Below are 25,096 nucleotides of genomic sequence, written 5' to 3'. Positions count from 1 at the left end.
ATGGCCAAGGCGGTAACAAAACCACCCTAAGGAGGGAGAAACTTAAAGCATTTTCCAACAAAAATGAAGGATTTTTGAAAGGCAAACCCATGAACGAGTGATAGTGGTGGGCGTAGTTAAAAGCACAGATACATACCAACATGTCTAGAAAAAGCGGCGCTTGCACGCTGCTATGCTCAACCTAACGATGTCAAAAGCACGCTAGTTTGAAATCAACACATTGCACAATCATTTAAATAGACTTAAATTCTGCGCCTTCTAAATGTGTAGTCCATATTCTAACAATAGTAGATCCTTTTTATATGATGCGTAAATTATAGGCATTCCTTAAACCGACCCTTGTAAGGATTAAGGGATGGTTCTGCCCAGTTGGGATTTGAACTTGTGACCTTCAGGCAGCATACTGATTTTAACAGCGAGTGCTTAATACTTAGCAGTATATAAAAGCGACCATGCTTTTGGGCCAGGGTGGATGACACAGATGCAATCAGATTACAATTTTCCAGCCACTCTTCCAATTCCTTTCACTCAGTCTTGGTTCAGTGAAACACTGAGGTAGCCTTAGGTCAAGGAAACATTGTTTCATTCTTCTGGCCACATGAGTTATGTATCCAACTTTGCTTCATCCCTGCTACTCCTGAACTGCTTCTTTCCCACAATAGGATGATAATATTCTATCACCGCCTTGTTGGAGCTCTTTTGTAGCGCAGTTGTACTGACCATTTTGTTACAGCTTGTCTAGATCTCTGTCACTTCCAGGGACTGTGCATCTCTGGTTCTCCTCATTACCTCCTTCCCATCTCCTTTTCAACACAGAGAATAGATTGACCTGTTCTAACTTTCTCAGAACCCTATGTGCCCCAGTTCGCATTGTGTGTCTTATTGGGAAAGTGTAGTTTCGCAAGAGCCTCCTGAAAGATCTTTTCCTCCTTTTGATGGATCACCCTGTATTAAAGTGTCTATCCATAGCACTGCTTGCCCCTTTATACGTCAATCTTATAGTGAGTATTCCTCTTTTTATGACTGATGGTTTTTCTAATAAACCTTTTTTCATCTGCAGTCAGTGGCCGCCGCGGCTCAAGCCAGCTTGCTGCAGCAGCAGGAAGAGCTGGAGAAGAAAGCAGCTGAGCTAGAGAGGAAAGAAAGGGAGATGCAGAATATGGGTGTTAATGGTGAGTATTGAGCCAGAAACAGAATTGCTACAGTCTGGTTTCATGGAAGACCTGTGGTTTGTTTGTCATGGGCTGCAAAGGCTTACGGTTAGGTTAAGAGGACCTACGGGTGGAGTGCATGTCCTGCAATTGATGGTATGTATCGGTTTCGAAAGAGAATGAGAATGTGACCTTTTTGTTGTCCCTTGTTCGATATGAGTGGAGCTGCACTTCAGTTAATCTAAAAGGACAATACCGAAAGCTGCTCATGAAACTGATAAGCCATGTAAGATTTTCTCATGGCTCTCTAATAAGGGAACCATCTGTTTCTAACCTAAGGGTCAATGGTGTAAATGTTATGCATTATAAAAACATTTTGGGGGTTATTACAACTTTGGAGGAGGTGTTAATCCGTCCCAAATGTGACGGATATACCACCAGCCGTATTACGAGTTCCATAGGATATAATGGACTCGTAATACGGCTGGTGGTATATCTGTCACTTTACCGTCACTTTTGGGACGGATTAACACCTCCTCCAAAGTTGTAATAACCCCCTTTGTTTGTTCAAATGCAATTGTGTACTTGCTTATCCATTAATAATTTGGCAACGTGTGTCTTGTACATAGTGTTTGATTTAGGACAGGTTTACAAAAAACAAGCAAGCCTAAAAGTATATTCAATGCTGATTGCGTTAGTTGAGCTTATTGTAGGAACATGGTAAAATGGTCAATTGATCATTGAAATTTATAGCTTGAATTTCTGGCCAATCAGTTTATACATTTCCAGAAGCCTACACCAATGTAGTCATGCTAAATATTTAATCCGATACTTGTTTGCACCCTTTTATAGGGGAAGCAATTTGTTGCTGTCCATTGTAAAGACTTTCTCCTTTCAGGTGTGTTTGTTTTCATGGCGGGCTCTTTTATAGAAGTATCAAGTGTTTTCATATCTTAATTAATTTGTGTCTACCCCCACTAACCAGTCTGTGCAAACCAACCCAATCCTTTCAATCAGTGATTCATTCTGTATCCATTCAGGCATTGTTATCATCTGTTATTTTGTGCCCTCTTGAATACTAGATTGAATGCACAGCACCTGTGCATTATTTGCTTATAATGATCTTACCTATGCTTGTAGTCATCAGATCGTTAAATTGCCATTATATCTTACCTCTTAATATTCTATTCTGTTTGCCGAAGGGCAGCTGATAAGTGATCTTTTGAACTTAAGCATTTCCAGCGTCATGAAATCCTGTTATCTTCACTGATCTATTGTACTTCCTCTGTTGTGCGTCCCACTCCAGTTACAGCAATATGATGCTCAGCATCATATGTATAAGTATCTTACCTGGTCCAATCTTGGGTACACCCTGGATCTTGTTAAACATTCCTGATCATTTGTTAGAGTTGAGCTTCACTTCCATTCGCATGTTCGCATCCACCTTGTGGATTGAGAGATGCAATCTGTCTATTGTGGATATGCTTGTGAATGAAAGCTAAATATGAACGTTCTCTACATGCTATTGATTGTTCTGACCATACCCTTGAATGATATCTCTATGATGCTTGCAGCTGTGTATTGTACAACAAACTGTATAATCTACCCTTCTTTGGCGGTGAATCAGACAACACATGAGAAAACAGTTAACCTCCCATACTGACAGTACTCTAGCATTGATATATGTCACATGTGCATTTTATTTTAACTATGGAAAGTCAACTGTAAAGTATTGTCAAAGATGAGGGCAGTGCACCAACACACAACATGACAGGACTGCATAATAATTTGACATTTCTGACTATGACAGCAGTCAAGCCAGGGGGTTTACCCTTTGGAAAAAAAAACATTCTGAAACCACAGTAAAATGTAACAAAATTAAAGCATGTGAAATGGAACGTGGTACCCCAAGAATAAACATTTAGTAACTACTCTAATGTTAAAATCAAGCCTGTAAATAAGAGAGGTGGAAATTTCCTACCTATTGTGAAGGAAACATTTTGATATGTACTTCTAAGGGCAGATTCCTCACCTTTAGAATAGGGCCAGGCATCAGACTAGCTGCTGAAGATTTAAATAGCATGTTCCTGCTTGCCGGTATGTGGTGTCATGCAGCTCCACATGGACTCTGTTCTTCCCCAGAAGTGATAACCAAAACTGCATATAAACGCCACCCCTGCATGCTGATGTCAGTTCCTCTCTTTTTGTGCCTTCGTATTCATTTCCGGAGCTCGCTCACAGCTTTGTTGCTTTTCTTAAGTATTGTTTTTTTTTTTTTTTCTTCACAATTTCTTTTTCCAGTATGCAGTGAACTATGTTCCCTTCTAAAGCTAGAGGGCTTAAGCCTGGTATGGACTGTCGAAACCAGAAGTCTGTGACAGATCCCCATGAGGTTTGCCCCTCATGTTTGGTTTTGGCGCATGACTCCAAGTCCTACAAGGTGTGCGCCCATATGAACCTGTGGCCAGTCTGGGTCTTTGAAGCTGTAAGTCCCCAGACGCCAAAAGATTTCTCAGACATCCCTCTCAACGTCAGGGCATGACCTTTTTTCTTCTCTCAAGGACGTGCCAGTGACAATTTTTAGTTGAGGTTTAAGTCTTTTGGTAAGTTGAAATCAAAATGGATTAATAAGAAGACCAAGCAGGTTTCCTCCAGTTCTCTAGTATTAGAGTATTTTTTATGTATTCACATGCTTGAACCATCCCTGTTGTCGAGGTGGGAGTCCCATGGTATATTCTAAAGCAGTAGAAGCAATTAACATAGCTTACAGTGACAAAATACATTAACTTATCCACATCGTTTACCAAGAACCAAACTCCAGCCAATCAGACTACAGGACCCTTTAGAACTCTTCCAGCAGAGGCATCTTCCCTCAGATTTTCTACCGCAAGTCATGTGAGAGGGAGTCTCCTGAGCTCTACTCAGTTCTTCAGATTTGGTTATAACCAGATTACTTCAGCTGTGTTCCAGTAGGACAGAACTCTTCAAGAAAGGACACTTTACACCTTGTGGAACCTGTGGAAAGAAGATGCTGCATTCGAAAGACCTTTATAAAGAATGTATTTATTGCCTTCATTCAGCCCACAAGGTAAGAGACTGTAAAATCTACAGGACTTTCTATACCAAGATACTCAAAGATGGAGGAAGAAGACTTTTGCTTTGGCTTCAGCAGCTTAAAGCTAAACTGCTGCTGTTTCTGAGGAGGAACATAGAGTTCTGTTGCCTCGCAGCCAAAATCCAGAAGGAGAGAGGTCACACCATGGGTCACCCCAGGGGCACAGGAAAGCCTTAAAAAAGAAACACCAAAAGGCTCCTCGCATGAGTGAGAGAGGATGAAGAGAATCTAAATCAGAGGCTGCTATACCATCTATAATAATGCCATTAAAACCTGCAAAGTTCTTCTTTGAGCCAGTTTTGGGGAAACATAAACTGACTGGAAAAACATTGTTGACAACAGTTACTCCGTTGACTTTATCGTCAATGGCATTGAAAATTAAGATATCGACCATCGGGCCATCAAAGATGACCGGCTCATCGATGACGACAACTGCCTTGTTGACCACAAACTTACCATCGACTGTGGCTGCACCATCAGTGACAACCACACCAATGATGATGACACCATTGACAAAGACCTAGTCGACGAGACCATCAACAACACAAATGGGTGAAAAGTTATCATTGTTAAAAAACAAAGCCTAAGAAGACACCCATGCTGATTTTGACCACATTTTCACCACCGTCGACGAGATTACAGTCTACATTAGTCATTCTGCATCCGGAACTTAACTCGCCTAGCAAGGTGTCACCGTTGCCCCTTAGCCAATTGCTATATGTTGAGGAGTCCGATGACGATGTACAAGGTCCATTTGGTGCAGCTCACAGCCCATCTGAGATCCATGTAATATCAAGATAAAGATGATGACGGGGACTATTATGAACCTGTTTGCAGAGGCCAGCAATATATTGAACATCCATTTCAGTACATGGAACAGTACCAGCTCTTTGCTCCTTCAACACCTCACGATATGGTCCAGGTTCCAGCTGCCTTAGTCCAGGATTTACAGAACATGCTTCAGGACTATTACAAGTGCTTTCCAGCACCAGCAGGAACGCAATCATAACCTTTTGGTGCACCAGCTCCTGCACCTCAGTCACCAGAACCTATGCCACCGCCAGCCACTCAGAGGAGGACTCCAAGGACACACATTGCCATGCCTCCTCGGGATGATCCATCATCATTTTAATATGATGCAGATACAAAGGAAGGTGACATTTGAGTCACCCAATCTTTAACGAACAAATAGGATGATTGCCTCATTCCAACACCTTCTCCTCCAGTACCACAACAGGTGAATTTGCAGCCAGAAGACATTGGTGGGTTCCACACACTTATGGAAAGAGCAGCCATACTTTTTCGACTCCCAATTATGATTAAACAATCTGATTGTTTTCTGTACAGTGTTTTAAAGAGCAGTCCAGAAAAACAGTAAGGACAATTCCTATAATAGATTATATCTGGGAGGAAAGACTTAAAATAATGAAAACGCCAGCTACTGTCACAGCAGTTCTTCCACAACACAACAAAAAATATAAAACTCCTGAAGTCTTGCCTGTTTGTTTAATAGGACATCCGAAGCCAGACGTGGTAATTACCCGAGCTGCTCAACGCCAGTGAAAGAAACACATCCAGTCCAATCTGCACCCCACCTGACAAAGAAGGCAGGTGCTTTAATAATATTGGAAAAAGATTCTCCAGCGTGTTGGGTAAGACTGTCCGGGGAACAAATTCCTTGGCAGTTCTGGGCAGATACAATCGCCAGATGTGGTTGGACGTTGCCACGTATCTGGATTTCTTGCCAGAGCACAAGAAAGTAGAGACAAAAAGATTCTGCAGAAGGGGGAAAGATCGTCGTCTCAAGTAATAGACTGCTCTATGGATATTGCTTTAATAGGATTCCGACAGCTGGCAGTGTTGAGGCTAAATAGGCAAAGTCAAGTTTCGTACATAGCTGTATTATTCATGAATTTGAGGCCATGTGTTTTGAAATAACATGTCTGATAAGATAAACATCTGCCAGAACTTTTATGCATGAAAACCATGAAGGCGTGCAAATACATCCTCCAATCAGGATACAGTAAAAGGTGATTTCTTCATCACTATGGGTAAATACATGGTGTGATGTTGATCAGAAGATGCATGGTGTTACTCATATATTGGGCACCTTACCAATCACAGTAACGCCAACATTTTGTGATGGCAGCATGATACAAGATGACCACAAGTGCGACCTACACATTAGTCAAATGGGTGGGACTTTCCAAGGCGTCAACAAAATAATTTTTTCACAACCCCTGTCCAGACCTATGTGGACTTTCAGATGTCTGTTGCTGGGCGGATGAAGCAATGCATGTTGCATGAGGTGTCTCTTTTAGGCAAGCCTTGTATTACAAGCTGTCTGTCTGGGTACATTAGTTTATCTGCAGTCATCCCAATTCTAAACACACTTTGCAGGCCTTTGTCATCATTGAATGCCATAAAATGTGAATGTGACAAGATGGATTCCACATAAAATAAAACATGCTTCCACTGCAGGATCAGCGGTTCTCAGACATCAGGGCTGGCTCAAAGCTATAGTGTTTCGACCTGAGGTTCCGACAAAGATTTTAGATATGCCTTGCGATGGCGAGGCTCTGTTTGCTAAGCATACTGATGATGCCTTGCAAGCAGTCAAGTCAGATACTGAAACTGCTAGGTACTTGGGAACTCTTCAGTTTTGAAAAACACACCTTTGTGGAGTTTGTGGGTGAGGAACATATTCTTTTTGAGGAGGATACCAAAGATATCAGCCGTACCAGTCCTACCCCCAGCCCTTTCGATGTTCCTATCAGCAGCACCAACCGTACCGAGCAGCACCAGGGTACTCCAAACAGCATCCGAGGAACAGATTCACCCAGAGACTCTAGAAAGAAACAGTAGCAATGTCTTAGTGCCAGTTACAACATCTACAGAGCACCAGCATGTGGGAGTAAAAATTTCACACTACAAACATCAATGGAGGAGGATCACTACGGACAAATGGGTCCTGGATCTCATCACATATGGCCATACCCTGGAGTTCATCCAAATTCCACTTTATACTCTTCCTTTAAAAATCCTTGCCTTCTCATCTCCCATCTTCTTCACAAGGGGGAGTTGGCTATGTTAGCCAAGGGGGTCATAGAAGAGGTCCCACGTTCACAAAAAGGAGTGGGCTTCTACTCTTGTTTTTGCTGGTCATCAAGAAATCAGGAGAATGGTGCCCCATTCTAGATCTCAGAAACCTCAACAAGTACCTAAAAATAGCAATCTTTTCGTATGATTACCTTCCAGGAAATTCTCAGCCTCCTCAATCACGGAGATTTCATGACAAGTCTCGATCTTCAGGATGCCTTTTTCTATATTCCTGTCCATCCCAGCCATCGCAGATTCCTCCGATTCACAGTAGCTGGCACACACTATCAATTCGAAGTGCTTCCATTTGGTCTCCGGTCCCCTTCCTGAGTATTACCAAAATGTCTTGCACCTGTGGCAAAGGGCCTTAACGTTTTTTTTCTGTATTTCGACGACTGGCTAATAAAGGCACCGTCCCTTCACCAAATGTCATTGGATACAACAACATGCCTTGAGATGTTTTAAACTCCACAGTAGACTATCAAAAGTCTCTGCTCTCTTCCTCAATGAGTATACATTTTCTAGGAGTAACCCTAGGCACATTGCAAGACAAGACATTCTTGTCCACAGACAGACAAAGGAAAAACTCTGCATAGGCCAGTAATCTTTTAAGAAAACAGTCCGCTTCAGTTCGTCTTGTGCAATCTCTTTTTGGCATGATATCATTGGCTAATCTCCTAGTTCCATATGATCATCAAAAAATGAGACCTCTCAAGGGGGAACTAGACGCACAATGGATTTAAGTGGATGGCTCATTCGGCGACATCATCCAGATCACATCAGCAATGAAAAGAGCTCTTCCTTGGTGGATAAATCCCGACAATCTCTCATGAGGATTGACATTGCTTTCCCCGATTTTGGAATACGTTATTACAATAGACTCTTCTCTAGAAGGCTCGGTAGCCCAATTACAGGACCTTCAGATATAAGTCAAATGGAGTCTAATACACTGAAAGAATCATACCAACTTTCTGTAGCTCAGAGAGATCACACTTGCCGTCCAAGCTTTCTTACCAAAAAAACAGGGATAATCAATGTTGGTAAGCCCTTTCACAGGAAGCACAAAGCATCTGGAAATGGGCATTGGCGCATCAAGTAAACATAAGACTGGAACATCTCCCAGGAGCCAACAACTACTACTTGGCAGATACCTTAAGCAGAACAATACAGACTTGTCACAAATGGGATTTGAATCAATCCATTCTCAACGCCATATTCCAATGACAGAGCAAGCCAAAGCTGGATCTCTGTGTATCCCAAGACAACAACAAATTCTGGTTTTATGTAAGCTGGGATCCTCAAAGGGGTTTTGGGGGAATGCGTTTTTGTTAAGATGGTCAGGGATCTATGCTTACTCTTTTTCCCCAATCCCTCTTATTCCCAGACTTCTCAGGAAAATGAAGAGGGAACCCTGCTGGCTAATACTTATTGCTCCACGATGGCCCAGATAACACTGGTTTACAGAGCCCCTACTGTTGTCAGAGGATAACCACATCTAGCTAAAGCCCCAGAAGGATTTGCTATCAATGAACCATGGGCAAGTCCTCCATCCAGAGCCGACTTCTGTGCATTTATTGGCATAGCTCCTGAACACAATGAGCTTCAACACCTAGATATCGCAGAGTAGTGCAGTGATATTCTTGAGAGGGCCAAAGCTGATACTACAAATAAAACTTATTGTTGAAAATTGAAGCGTTTTTGCTTATGGTGTCAAAACTCAAACGTACGTCCTATTCCATCACCTCCTGAACAGATTTTACCATACCTCCTTTCTCTCACCACAGTAGGTCTGGTGCACTCTTCCTTTAGCGTGCATCAGGCAGTAATTTATAGATATAGAAGGACCACAGAATCTCCTTCTTTATGATCAAACAGATTAATCACATAATTTCTTAAAGAGTTTTTCAGAGTATCTCCCCTTATACAGCCACCTCCACCATCATGGCAACTTAACACAGTTATATCACAAATAAAGAAAAAACCCTTTGAACCTATTCACAGGACGGATGCCTAGTTTTAAAATAGAAGGTTTTTTTGCTACTAGTGCTGACTTCCGCAAGACGTTTGAGTGAGCTCCAGGCATTTAATATCAGGGATCCTTTTTTGCAATTCAAAGACAATACGGTAATTCTTCAAACTAATCACAAGTTCATACCCAAAGTTCCAACAGATTTCCATCTCAATGAGCCAGTTATGCTCCAGACCTTCTTCCCAAATCCACAAACACCTGTTGAAAGAACTTTACATACTTTTGATGTAAAGAGATGTTTGAAATTCTATTTCCAATGTACAAAAAATCTTTGCACTATGTACCAGATATTTGTGGCATACGGAAACCATAACAAAGGAGGTCCAGTGACTAAAGCCATCATAGCAGGATGGATTGCAACAGCCATACAATTATGCTATTCTAAGGCTGGTAGGCCTTTGCATCAGAAGGCTAAGGTGCATCCTACAAGAGCAGTTTCAACAATGGCGGCTGTATTCGTTGGAGTTCCTATCTAGGGAATGTGCGGTACTGCAACTTGAAAAAACAGACGTCCTTTAATGCAACACTACTGTCTGGATGCGGCTCACCGCAATGATGCAGCTGTGAGACAAGCAGTACTTCGGCATCTTTTCCGAAAAGGTGACACTGGTATTAATAAAAGTACAAGTGTTTCCCCACCATCCTCTATTTTGTTCGTAACATACTTGTTCGATGGCATCTGTCGCTGTAGATACGCATGTTCTGCAATAGCTCGCCATCTGGTGTTGGGCCGGAGTGTTACAAGTTGTTTTTCTTCGAAGAAGTCTTTCGAGTCACGGGACCGAGTGACTCCTCCTTTTGTCTCCATTGCGCATGGGCGTCGACTCCATCCTCGATTGTTTTTTTTCCGCCATCGGGTTCGGACGTGTTCCTGTCGCTCCGAGTTTCGGAACAGAAAAAATAGTTAATTTCGGAAGATTTTCGTCGGTATTGTTGCGTTCGGGATCGGCATACTTACATTCAACACCGCATCGAAGATCGAAGAGCTCCGGTGCCCTTCGGGGTAATTTTTCGATCCTCCGTCGGGGCCTGGTCGGCCCGACCGCGTGCTGAAGAACGCCGATGGAACGGACCCCGTTCCGTTTCTGCCCCAAATGCCACAATAAATACCCCTACACAGACCAACACTTGGTCTGCAACCTGTGCCTGTCACCTGAGCACAGCGAAGACACCTGCGAGGCCTGTCGTGCGTTCCGGTCCAGAAAAACACTCCGAGACCGTCGAGCCAGAAGACTTCAAATGGCGTCCGCACCGACAGCCCGACGGGAGTTCGAGGAACAGGAAGAGGAAGGTACCTTCTCGATCCAAGACTCAGACTCCGAAGGATTCGACGATACACAAACCGTGAGTAAGACGTCGAAAACCACACAAAGAAACATTTACAAGGCCCAGGGGACGCCACTGCCATCAGGCCATGGCTCAACCCATAAAATCGGTGACCGACCGTCAGCACCGAAAAAGGCCCAAACAGTGCCGAGATCGTCCGACTCCGGTCGAGACACCGGCACGCAGCCTTCTCGGGACCGAGAAAGTGCTGGAGACAAGCCTCGACACCGAGATGCCGGTGTGGACACGGCTCGACGCCGAGACAGCGGCACCGAAACAGATCGACGCCGAGAGGTTTCGGCCCCGAAAAGGAAAAAAGTCACCTCGGAGCCGAAAAAACACGCAGACACAGTTTCGACGCCGAAACAAACTGCAAGCGACCCAGCTTCAGGCTCTTATACAGAAGAGCACTCGCTAACCTCCCAAATGCAGAAGCATAGGTTTGAGGAAGAGCTACAAGCAACGGATGCGGACCATACGCAAAAGCGTATCTTCATTCAGCAGGGGACAGGAAAAATAAGCACCCTTCCCCCCATTAGGAGAAAGAGAAGGTTGGAGTTCCAGACGGAACAAGCACCACAACCAAAAGTGGTGAAAAGAGTTACACCACCACCCTCTCCTCCGCCCGTGATTAACGTTTCACCAGCACAAACGCCATCACACTCCCCAGCTCACACCACCATGAGCCAGGGTGACCAAGACCAGGACGCATGGGACCTATACGACGCCCCAGTGTCAGATAACAGCCCAGAGGCATACCCTACAAAACCATCTCCACCAGAAGACAGCACCGCGTACTCTCAGGTGGTGGCTAGAGCAGCACAATTTCACAACGTAAGCCTCCACTCAGAACAGGTCGAGGATGATTTCCTGTTCAACACACTCTCCTCCACCCACAGCTCCTACCAAAGCCTGCCTATGCTCCCTGGTATGCTCCGGCACGCAAAAGACATATTTAAGGACCCGGTCAAAAGTAGGGCAATCACACCAAGGGTGGAAAAAAAGTATAAGCCGCCTCCTACAGACCCGGCTTTCATCACAACACAGCTGCCACCAGACTCTGTTGTTGTAGGAGCAGCTAGGAAAAGGGCCAACTCTCACACATCTGGAGATGCACCACCCCCAGATAAAGAAAGCCGCAAGTTTGATGCAGCTGGTAAAAGAGTCGCAGCACAAGCTGCAAACCAGTGGCGCATCGCGAACTCCCAGGCACTACTTGCGCGCTATGACAGAGCCCACTGGGACGAGATGCAACATCTCATTGAACATCTGCCCAAAGACTTCCAAAATAGGGCAAAACAAGTGGTTGAGGAGGGACAGGCCATCTCCAACAACCAGATCCGCTCCTCCATGGACGCTGCAGATACAGCTGCACGGACAATTAATACATCTGTAACTATCAGAAGGCATGCATGGCTCCGAACGTCTGGATTTAAACCAGAGATTCAACAAGCAGTTCTCAATATGCCTTTTAATGAAAAAGAACTGTTCGGTCCAGAAGTGGACACAGCGATTGAGAAACTCAAAAAAGATACGGACACTGCCAAAGCCATGGGCGCACTCTACTCCCCGCAGAGCAGAGGGAATTACAGCTCATTCCGTAAACCGCCCTTTCGAGGGGGGTTTCGGGGTCAAAGCACACAAGCCAGCACCTCACAAGCCACACCGTCCAGTTACCAAGGACAGTATAGAGGAGGTTTTCGGGGACAATATAGAGGAGGGCAATTCCCTAGAAATAGAGGAAGATTCCAAAGCCCCAAAACCCCTACTACTAAACAGTGACTCACATGTCACTCACCCCCTCCACACAACACCAGTGGGGGGACGAATAGGTCATTATTACAGAGCATGGGAGAAAATCACTACAGACACTTGGGTTCTAGCAATTATCCAACATGGTTACTGCATAGAATTTCTACAGTTCCCTCCAAACATACCACCAAAAGCACAAAATTTAACAACACACCATTCCAATCTCCTAGAGATAGAAGTGCAGGCACTATTGCAAAAGAATGCAATCGAATTAGTGCCAAACACACAAATAAACACAGGAGTTTACTCACTGTACTTTCTGATACCAAAGAAGGACAAAACACTGAGACCAATCCTAGACCTCAGAGTAGTCAACACTTTCATCAAATCAGACCACTTCCACATGGTCACACTACAAGAAGTATTGCCATTGCTAAAGCTGCACGACTACATGGCAACTTTAGACCTCAAGGATGCTTATTTCCATATACCAATTCACCCATCGCACAGGAAATACCTAAGGTTTGTATTCAAAGGAATACATTACCAATTCAAGGTACTGCCTTTCGGATTAACAACCGCACCAAGAGTCTTTACCAAATGTCTAGCGGTAGTCGCTGCACACATCAGAAGGCAGCAAATACATGTGTTCCCATATCTAGACGACTGGCTAATCAAGGCCCATTCGTTAATAGAGTGCTCAAATCACACAAATCATATCATACAAACCCTCTTCAAACTAGGGTTCACCGTCAATTTCACAAAATCCAAGATTCGGCCACGCAAGGTACAACAATACCTGGGAGCCATAATAGACACATCAAAGGGAGTAGCCACTCCAAGTCCACAAAGAATTCAAAATTTCAACACCATCATACAACGCATGTATCCAACACAAAAGATACAAGCAAAGATGGTATTACAACTCCTAGGCATGATGTCATCATGCATAGCCATTGTCCCAAACGCAAGACTGCACATGAGGCCCTTACAACAATGCCTAGCATCACAGTGGTCTCAAGCACAGGGTCACCTTCTAGATCTGGTGTTAATAGACCGCCAAACTTACCTCTCGCTTCTGTGGTGGAACAACATAAATTTAAACAAGGGGCGGCCTTTTCAAGACCCAGTGCCACAATACGTAATAACAACAGATGCTTCCATGACAGGGTGGGGAGCACACCTCGATCAACACAGCATACAAGGACAATGGAACGTACATCAAACAAAACTGCATATCAATCACCTAGAACTTCTTGCAGTTTTTCAAGCACTAAAAGCTTTCCAACCAATAATAGTTCACAAATACATTCTCGTCAAAACAGACAACATGACAACAATGTTTTATCTAAACAAGCAGGGAGGGACGCACTCCACGCAGTTAAGCATGTTAGCACAAAAAATTTGGCATTGGGCAATTCACAACCAAATTCGCCTAATTGCACAGTTTATACCAGGGATACAAAATCAACTCGCAGACAATCTCTCTCGAGATCACCAACAGGTCCACGAATGGGAAATTCACCCCCAAATACTGAACACTTATTTCAAACTCTGGGGAACACCTCAGATAGACTTGTTTGCGACAAGGGAGAACGCAAAATGCCAAAACTTCGCATCCAGATACCCACACAAACAATCCCAAGGCAATGCCCTATGGATGAACTGGTCAGGGATATTTGCTTACGCTTTTCCTCCTCTCCCTCTCCTTCCTTACCTGGTAAACAAACTCAGTCAAAGCAAACTCAAACTCATATTGATAGCACCAACTTGGGCAAGGCAACCCTGGTACACAACGCTGCTAGACCTATCAGTGGTACCCTGCATCAAATTGCCCAACAGGCCAGATCTGTTGACACAGCACAACCAAAAGATCAGACACCCAGATCCAGCATCGCTGAATCTAGCAATCTGGCTCCTGAAATCCTAGAATTCGGGCACTTACAACTTACCCAAGAATGTATGGAAGTCATAAAACAAGCAAGAAGGCCATCCACCAGGCACTGCTATGCAAGTAAATGGAAGAGGTTTGTTTGCTACTGCCATATTAATCAAATACAACCATTACACACAACTCCAGAACATGTAGTGGGTTACTTGCTTCACTTACAAAAATCTAACCTAGCTTTCTCTTCCATTAAGATTCACCTTGCAGCAATATCTGCATACCTGCAGACTACCTATTCAACTTCCCTATATAAAATACCAGTCATTAAAGCATTCATGGAGGGCCTTAGGAGAATTATACCACCAAGAACACTACCTGTTCCTTCATGGAACCTAAATGTTGTCCTAACTAGACTTATGGGTCCACCTTTTGAACCCATGCACTCCTGCGACATACAGTTCCTAACCTGGAAGGTGGCATTTCTCATCGCCATTACTTCCCTGAGAAGAGTAAGCGAGATTCAGGCGTTTACTATACAGGAACCTTTTATACAACTACACAAAAATAAAGTCGTCCTAAGGACCAATCCTAAATTTTTGCCAAAGGTTATTTCACCGTTCCATCTAAATCAAACAGTGGAACTTCCGGTGTTCTTTCCACAGCCAGATACCGTAGCTGAAAGGGCACTACATACATTAGATGTCAAAAGAGCATTAATGTATTACATTGACAGAACAAAGAACATCAGAAAGACTAAACAACTCTTTATTGCATTTCAAAAACCTCATGCAGGAAACCCAATTTCAAAACAAGGTATAGCCAGATGGATAGTTAAATGCATCCAAATCTGCTACCTTAAAGCTAAACGACAGCTGCCCATTACACCAAGGGCACACTCAACCAGAAAAAAAGGTGCTACCATGGCCTTTCTAGGAAACATCCCAATGCAAGAAATATGTAAGGCAGCCACATGGTCTACGCCTCACACATTCACCAAGCACTACTGTGTAGACGTGTTATCCGCACAACAAGCCACAGTAGGTCAAGCTGTATTAAGGACATTATTTCAGACTACTTCCACTCCTACAGGCTGATCCACCGCTTTTGGGGAAATAACTGCTTACTAGTCTATTGCAGAACATGCGTATCTACAGCGACAGATGCCATCGAACTGAAAATGTCACTTACCCAGTGTACATCTGTTCGTGGCATCAGTCGCAGTAGATTCGCATGTGCCCACCCGCCTCCCCGGGAGCCTGTAGCAGTTTGGAAGTTACCTTCAATTATTTATATATGTATCATCTCAACCTTAAATAAGTGCATACTTAGTCACTCCATTGCATGGGCACTATTACTACAATTCAACTCCTACCTCACCCTCTGCGGGGAAAAACAATCGAGGATGGAGTCGACGCCCATGCGCAATGGAGACAAAAGGAGGAGTCACTCGGTCCCGTGACTCGAAAGACTTCTTCGAAGAAAAACAACTTGTAACACTCCGGCCCAACACCAGATGGCGAGCTATTGCAGAACATGCGAATCTACTGCGACTGATGCCACGAACAGATGTACACTGGGTAAGTGACATTTTCATTATTAAACATGCTTTCGATGGCATATGTGACTGTAGATACACATGCTCTGCACACTTCTGCCATCTAGTGTTGGGTTTGGATGTGTACAAGTTGTTTTTCTTTGAAGAAGTTGTGAGAGTCACTAGGTAAAGTGACTCCTCTGCTTGGTGATGCTGCACATGGGCATCGACTCCATTGTTGGATTGTTTTCTTTTCTGCCATCGAGTTCGGACGTGTTGTTCGGTACTCCAGTTCAAGACCGCTTTGGGCTCCATTCTGAACAACTTACAATCCCATACTCATCGGTATTGTTTTATTTACATTCCATTCACATACAGCGAACACAGGAAGCAAATCTCCCTTCGTCGGGTCGGCGACTTTCGTTCCCAGCCTTTGGGTCACCATTTCATACCTCGGTATGCATAAGAAATGCGCTGCTGATGGAATGGAAACCTTTTCCATTTTGTCCCAGATGTCACTCCAAGTACCCCCACGAAGACCTCCTCTCCATTTGCAATCTCTGCTTATCGCCTGGTCACAACAAAGAAAGTTGTGAGGCCTGTCTATCGTTAGGTGCGTTGGAAAAAAATGCAGTGAAAAGAATTAGAAGAGACACCGGACATCTTCAGTCTCCAAGGCATCGAGCCAAAGTAAGAGTTCCATGAAGCTTCTGCGGCAGAAAAGGAGACCTTATTCAACTCCAGTCCCTGAATCCAACTCTGAGAATGAAACCAGCATGCAGACACAAGGAGTTCCATCGGCGCAACATGCAGTGAGTACAAAAGCCCATATTACACCTGCCAAAAACATCCTGCTTCGACCGAACATAAGGCTACCGGGCCACCACTGCTGTTGGGCCAAGGTTGGCACCAAACAATTTCCAAGGATGCCCAGTCTTCGTTTCACACTGAAGGCCAAGCCTGAAGACTCCACCCGTAAACTGGCTCAGACGGTTTCGGCTTTGACCCAACCAAAGCTGTCTTCGGCTCCGACAACATCAGCACCGACCATTTCGGCAATGACTTTTTCAGCACTGGAGCCTTTTTTTTTTTTTTTTTTTTTTTTTAACAAACTATGGCGGAGAAGCTTGATCCAAAACTAAAGACCATCCATATTCAGCCAAATACTGGTCAGATCCTTGCAAAACCATCTTATTCGAAACGTCAGGCTTAATTTGAGGAGGCTATTGATGTACAGACATCTACTCACATAATAAAGAGAAAGGACATGGCCACCTGTCCAATACCTCCATCTTTACCACCCCTTTCTCCACCTCCACCTACTTCACCACTTCATTCAGGCTCTGAGACTGTACAATAATAATAGGGGGAACTCCACTAGGATTTCTACAATCCTATGTAGAAGGTCAGGGGGAGAATCTTGACTCACAACAGCCATCATTAGACCCTTAGGACTCTTACGACATTGACCCACCAGAGGATACAGAGCCAGATTTATACCCAGCTAAACCATCTCCACCACATGACACCACATCCTTCATTGAATTGGTAGCCTGGGAGGCTGCATATCATTAGGTCCCATTACAAAAGGACCCTATAGAAGATGATTTCCTATTCAAAACCCTCTCCTCCACCACTAGGGCATATAAGTATCTGCCCATGCTAAAGGGTATAATACGGCATGCAGGTGAAATTTTTAAAGACCCTGTCTGTGAACGAATAATTATGCCTACAGTTGATGGGGAAAAAAATAATAATACAAGACAGCCCCTTCAGATCCTGCTTATATTAGAGGACACGTTCCTCCAGACTCCCTGGTTGTTTCAAATGCTTGTAAACAAGCTTATTCCCAAACTTCCAGGGATGCACCTCCTCCAGACAAGGAGTCAAAACTTATTGGTGCATCAGGCAAAAGGGTGGGCGTTCAAGCAGGCAATCACTGGAGAATTGCCTACACCCAAGGACTGTTGGCAAGATACGATAGAGCACCCTGGGATAAGATGGAAGATCTTATTCAGCGTCTCCCAGAAGAGTTTAAGAAGAAAGGACATCAGCTTGTACAAGAGGGCAAGTTATTATCTAATGACTCTATTAGATGTGCTCTTGACGCAGCAGATACAGCTGCAAGGGGTATAAACACTAGTGTCTTATTACAATGACATGCATGGTTATATCCGGTTTTAAACCTGAGGTTCAACAAACACTGCTTAGTTCCCGTTTTGACCAGGAACACCTGTTTGGTCCAGAGGTGGGCCCAGCGTTGGAGAAAATAAAGGACGCTGATGTTGCAAAGCCTATGGGAGCCCTTCAAACTCCTGGTAATTGATGCTCCTTTTGTAAACCTGCCTTCAAACAGAGCAATAAGCAGACAACATCAGACTCCTCTACCTCTTTCAGGAAACAACACTCCACATCCCCTTCTAGAGGATTTTATAGAGACTCCTATAGGGGAAACAACTCCAAGGGTCGAGGAGGAGGTGTCTCCACACATACCTTCCTCTTCCACTTCAAAGCAATGACTCTCTTCTAATTCCCCCCGATCACACAACACCTGTCGGGAGACGCCTACAACAATACAGCAAAACATAACAACAGACCAGTGGGTGTTGGATATTATCCAACATGGTTATTGCCTAGAGACGCCCTTCCAAACATACCATTCAGGAAGCACAAACTCTCTGTAGAGCATTTACAAGTGTTAAATCAAGAAGTACAAGCTCTCCTTCAGAAAGGATCAATAGATTTAGTTTCCATTCATCAAAAAGGAACAGGGGTATATACCCTATACTTATTCCCAATAAGGATGGCTCCCTTCGCCCAATTCTAGATCTCAGACCACTAAACCATTACATTCTGTCAGAACACTTTCATATGGTCACTCTCCAAGATGTAATACCACTATTACAACAAGGAGACTTCATGTCTGCTCTAGATCTAAAGGGTGCTTATTTTCACATCACAATACATCCAACACACAAGAAATATCTCAGATTCGTCATACAAAACAGGCATTACCAGTACAAGGTACTCCTTTCCGGAGTAACAACTGCACCTCGTGTTTCCACAAAATGCCTCACATTAGTCGCAGCACATCTACGCAGACAAAGTATTCATGTCTTCCCATATCTGGACGATTCACATATCAAGTCCAGTTTAATCCAGCAGTGTCTTCACCATACACAAACAACCATTCATCTCCTTGACCACCTAGGGTTTACCATCAACATACAAACATCTCACCTCCAGCCATCTCAGATACAGCCCTATCTAGGAGTTGTTCTAAACACTCAGTTAGGGTTAGCCTACCCCAATGCTCTCAGGATTTGCAATATAAGAACTCTCTTGAGTCAAATACTCCCCAACCAGCACAGTTCAGTACGAACAGTTCAGAGAATTCTAGGGATTATGGCATCTTGTATTGCAATGGTGACATATGCATGCCTACGTATGCGTCCTCTGCAGGAGTGTCTGGCGACTCAATGGTCTCAAGCACAGGGTAAGTTACACAATCTAGTGTTGGTAGACAGCTGCATGCACTGTTCTCTGCCATGGTGGAATCTGACAAAAGGACAGCCGTTTCTAGACATTGTTCCCCAGATCACTCTCACAGCTGACGCATCCCTCACAGGTTGGGGTGACCATCTACACAGTTTCTCAATACAAGGTCTTTGGGACACGAAACATCAAGCTGTACCCATCAATTACTTGGAGCTAAAAGCCATTCGTCTAGCATGCAAAGCTTTTCTGGTTCACCTCCAAGGTATGATTGTGTTAGGCCTGACGGACAACACAACAGCCATGTTTTGTTTGGAGAAAAGGGGGGGGGATGAGGGGTGGGAACAACACACTCTCCACAGTTGTTTAATCTAGTCCAGACAGTCTTGCATTAGGCAATTCGCCATCACATTCAGTTGCTAGCGGAGCACCTCCAGTGGACAAACAACAACCTTGCCGATCTACTCAGCAGGATGCAGCAACAAGTCCACGAATGGGAACTCCACCGTCAAGTCCTTCCATTGGTGGGGATTTCCACAAATAGATCTGTTTGTAACAGCAAACAACTCAAAATGCCCAAACTGCGCCTCCAGGCTCCCACACCCTTGATCCAAGAGCAATGCTGTATGGATGAATTGGTCAGGCATATTTGCCTACGCTTTTCCGCCTCTCCCTCTCCTTCTCTTTGTGGTGCGGGAGCTCAGGGAGACTTCTCTCACACCCATTTTGGTGGCTCCCACTTGGGCATGACAGCCATGGTTTACAAACTTTCAGTAGTTTCACACAAGAACTTCTCCTCTGCCCAGACCTTCTCACACAGAACCGTGGAGAAACCAGACACCCAAATCTCAAAGAACTCAACCTTGCAATTTGGCTCCTAAGGTCATAGAGTTTGGATACTCACAATTGCCTCCATATTGCATGACCATTCTTAAGGAAGCGCGCAAACCCACAACCTTAGCATTCTGTGCTGCTAAATGAAAAAGGTTAGTTGTTTATTGTCAAAACAAACACATTGATTTGTTTTAATGCTACTATTCAAAATATTGTTTGCTTTTTACTACATTTACAAACTTGTGGGTTAGCATGCAATTAAATAGGACTGCACCTTGCAGCAGTAGCAGCGTATCCACAACAAGACAACATTTATTGTTGAAGATTCCTGTTATTAAAGCATTTATGGAAGGTCTTAACAGCAATTTTACCTACGGTACCTCTAGCACCAATATAGAATCTTAACATTGTACTTACCAGACTTATGGGACTGCCATTTGAACCCTTACATCTATCCATTTCAGTTTCGGTCTTGGAAGGTAGCTTTTGTGTTAGCAATCACTTCACTTAGACATGTGAGTGAGCTTCAGGCATTAACCTTAGAAGAACCCTTCTTCGAAATACAAAAGGATGGGGTAGTCCTTCGTACCAACCCAACATTTCTTCCAAAGGTTGTTTCTTCTTTTCACCTTAACCAGTCAGTTGAGTTACCGGCTTTCTTTGCTCAACCTGATTTAGTTGCAGAAAGAGCTCTACATACGCTGGATGATAAAAGAGCATTAATGTACTATATTGAGAGTACTAAAGACTTTAGTAAAACTAAAACACTCTTTGTTGCTTTCTCACCTCCACATGTAGGGAAGGCCATATATAAAGCAGGTTTATCAAGATGGGTAATTAAATGTATCCAAACATACTATGCTAAAGCTAAGAGTTCTACCCATACCTCTTAGAGCACAAACACCTTGTAAAATAGGTGCATCTGTGGTTTTTTTGGGTAACATACCAATAGCTGACTTCTGCAAAGCCGCCACATGTTCAAATCTACACACATTTACTAAATGTTATTGTGTGTATGTTTTTGCATGGCAACAACCAAATGTTGGACAAGTTGTGCTCTGTACTGTTTTTCAGACCACATTAACACCCACAGGTTGGCCACCGGTTTTGGGAGGGCACTGCTTTACAGTCTGTGCAGAGCATGTGTCTCTACAGTCACACATGCCTTTGAACGCATTATGTTACTTACTCTGTAAGCATCTGTTTGTGGCATGTAGTGCTGTAGATTCACATGCGCCCGCCCACCTCCCTGGGCACATGTGGCTGTTGCAGCATTTTATTACACTTCATATGCATGGAATCTCATTTTTACACTACACTTAGACTCCATTCTCACCCGACTGTGGGAAAACAATCTTAACGATGGAATCAGTGCCCTGCACAGTATCACCAAGAGGAGGGATCTCTTTACCTTGTGACTCTCACGACTCTTCGAAGAAAAACAACTTGTACACATCCGGATCCAACACTAGATGGCAGAAGTATGCAGAGCATGTGAATCTACAGCACTACATACCACGAACAGATGCTTACAGGGTAAGTAACATCCTTATAACTGCTTGTTTTTCTGATTCATGCATGTACATCCATGAAAGATACTCCGGTACTGGAGAAAAAAATGTCTTGCCTGTAACTCTTATTCACCAGTACTGGAATAATTCATCGATTCACATGTGACCCACCCTCCTCTCCTTAGAGTTTCTCCTTCTTGGCATTTACTATCAGCTCACACTAATGCTTGAACATTTGAGGGAAGATGTGTCTGCTGGGCGTGTTCTAAACTGTGCTGTTGCCTGAATGGCTAGAGTTTGGTACTTTGTAAATGATGTGGATAAGCTATTAAAATCAATGTATTTTGCCATTGTAAGCTAGGTTAATTATTTCTGCTGCTTCAGAATATACAGTGGGACTCCCACCTCACAACGGGGATGATTGAAGCATGTGTATCTATGAAAGATGCTCCAATATTGTACAACAAGAGTTACATGTAAGTAACATATTTTATCATGCCACTTTCAACCTGAGAAGTCATGAGCAAGTCGGGGTGCCTTGTGGTCTTGTTTTTTGGACCACTCGTCACCCGGAGAGCTGCTTCTGCAGCCGATTCCAATGCACCCCACGTCTCTGGGTCGATTGGCAATGTAACAACAGATTGAGGACTTTAGAAAGGTCTTGTTGCGAACTTTTTACATCCTTCTGGCGCCCTCTGGGATGCAACCTGGCACCAAGGATCCCTGGATGCCTCTAGTCTGGATACCTGTACGAAGGTTTGCCCTCTGCACCATCTGTGCTGCTAGAATCGACTTTGGGTTCTGCTTTGACTCTGAGAACAACTTCCATTCTGGTTCAAAATCCACACCAGTCCCTGCAACATCGATCTTGGTGCCGAAGGATGACTCTGTCCCTATAGGTTTCTCTGACCCAGAACAGATTCCGTCTCGACCCCTGACCAAGACCGTGTATTGACACTTTACCAATGCACCCAACCCCAGTTCATTCCTACTCAACAGAAACCAGGCCTTTGTCTTAAACCTACTGAAGAAACATTTTGTTTCTGAAATTGATCAGAGCCAACCAGCTTTTGGAGATGACAGTAGTGATGAAGGGGAGTATTTACCCAAGCATTATGATGATGAGAATTTATATCTAGATTTGCAGGATACTAGTGGGTTAAACACTTTCCCAGATACTGACTTGTGCCCCCCCCCCCCCCCCCTTGTTTGCAGCCAGGACAAACATCATCTGAACCATTACTTCCATTTAATGAAGCCCTGGGTGACACCCTCATGTGCTCCTAACTAAGCCCTGTTCCTGTCCTCCACGTAACAGGCAAGTTGCCAGACACTACAGACTGGCTCCAGGTGACCAAGATTTTTTGACGCAGTTCCCTGCACCAAACAGTTTAGTGGTTCAATTTCTACCAGTACGGAAAACCCCAACTCATTTCTGGGAACTCCTCCTGATAGAGTGGAAATGTTTTGAGACTTGGACAGCAGATATTTTCCTTGGCTAGCCTAGCCATCCAGTCACTCACTGCCAGCTGCTTGTTAGGGAATTATACACATGCTTTATGGGACCTGGTTGGAGAATTCTTGCTGGTGGTCCCTGTGGAATTCAAGCCAATTTTGTTTTAAACCATCATGGATGGTCAGGATGCCATATATCCTCTCTGGGCTCGACACTACTGACTGCTTCGGCACCACACTATGTGAGGTCCACGATCTTCTCTGGTGACCTGCAGGCATCACTTATGAATATGTCTTTTGACAGTTCTCACCTGTTTGTCGAGAAGGCAGATTCTGTGTTGGATCGCTTCAAAGAAAGCAGAGCCACAGCTTGTCGTCGGTGAAGCGGTATCTACTTCAGATTTGCCCTTTACGAGGCTTTGCCAAGAGTTTGGCATACAGGCAACACCAAAGCCCACCACCCTAGCAGCAGGCTCCCTAATCCTTTCAGAGCGGAGGATGCAGTAGACAACATCCAGACCCTCAGAGACAGAGAGCCTCCCAGTCCCCTGCCTCTGCAGCAACCACCTCCGAGCAACTTTAGTTTACCCCTAGCACATGTGATCACCCTGTGGGAGGCTGGGTCACATATTTCCTAGAAGGATGGCAAAATGTAATGTCTGTGGCATGTGTGGCTGTAGATACACACATGCTCTGCATACTCCTGCCTTCTAGTGTTGGGCTCAGCCGTTTACAACTTTTTTTCTTTAAAAAAGTATTGCAAGCAATGAGGTATAGTGACTCCTTCTATTGTTGGTGATGCGCATTCACATCAGCTCCATTATGAGATCAGCTCTCAATCAGAGTTGAATACAAGGAGCCACAGGACTCAGGTGCCCAGCAGCATCCAAAGACTTCACTGTGAATACAGCATTGCACCACGTGGGTGCACACCGATACCATGTACAGGCAGAGCAATGCCTCAGCAGGTGTCTGGTGTTGAGCCCATAGAGTCATCAGCAGGGTTCCAGCCCACTACTGTCATCTGACCATGGTCAGCATCGTCAAAAGGCCTTGGAGCCGATACCGCTCCCTGCTCTGGCATCAAAGTCTTACCACAAGCCCTGGTCGTCCTCGGTGCCAACAACCCCATTGGCTGTGCTACCAATGACTATACTGGCTCATCTCCGAAGCCGCCTTCAGCATTGAGGGAAGTTACGGCACAGAAAATGTACTTGCCCCTGAAGAGTCATTCAACATGGAGTCACTCATTGGCAGGATCCGATGACTTGAAACAGCTGATTCTTCAGAACTCTATGCATGCCAAAAGCAACTGTTTATCCATCAGGTGACTAGGAGGATCTCTACAGAGCTGCCACCCAAGGCGCACGACACAGTCCCAAGGAAATAGGAAACTGACATTTGAGGAGCAGGTTGTCTTGGAACCCACACCTCCTCCTAAGCACAGAAAGCACTTGGACAGTGTCACTAGCCCACTTCCTGCACATCATCCTCAACCCACTCCCCCCGGTGCCACTCTTCATATGTGCCACCTCCACCATGTCTCCCATAGGGTTCGCAATCCTTCCCTGACATCAAAGTGTTGAGGATGTATGTGACAAATCTTGCTGGATACTGGGAGTAGGAAAGAATTTTCTTATAGCACACAATAACATTTAAATGAACTGTGTAAATATTTTGGAATGTATCTGATTTAGGAACACAAATGAAGCACATTTTTTATCTCTGAAGTGTGTTGGAAACAAATATTTTAATGTGACCAAATCATTACACAAGGTGATGCAACTGCCACATGTTTTCGTCTGTGCACTATATAGTTTTATTAGTAAAACTGTATGTGTGTGCAAATGTTGATGGCTGTTTCAATTGAACATTTTTTGTCTGTAATTGCAGTGTGCTACCACACC

The 25,096-nt window shown here is 44.2% G+C and overlaps 1 protein-coding gene across 1 annotated transcript in view; it reads left to right on the top strand.

Moving 5' to 3' along the window:
• SCAMP2 (secretory carrier membrane protein 2) overlaps positions 1 to 25,096 on the top strand; it is a 173,325-nt gene that overhangs the window by 83,196 nt on the left and 65,033 nt on the right. Inside the window, exon 4 of the mRNA XM_069222145.1 lies at positions 1,061 to 1,172. Coding sequence (XP_069078246.1) covers positions 1,061 to 1,172 — 112 coding nt within the window. The remainder of the gene's footprint in view (positions 1 to 1,060; positions 1,173 to 25,096) is intronic.

Source organism: Pleurodeles waltl, chromosome 3_1 (assembly GCF_031143425.1).
Source record: "Pleurodeles waltl isolate 20211129_DDA chromosome 3_1, aPleWal1.hap1.20221129, whole genome shotgun sequence".
Lineage (NCBI taxonomy): Eukaryota > Metazoa > Chordata > Amphibia > Caudata > Salamandridae > Pleurodeles > Pleurodeles waltl.
The sequence above is the reverse complement of the archived record's forward strand: the minus strand, read 5'-3'. Positions and strand labels throughout refer to the sequence as shown.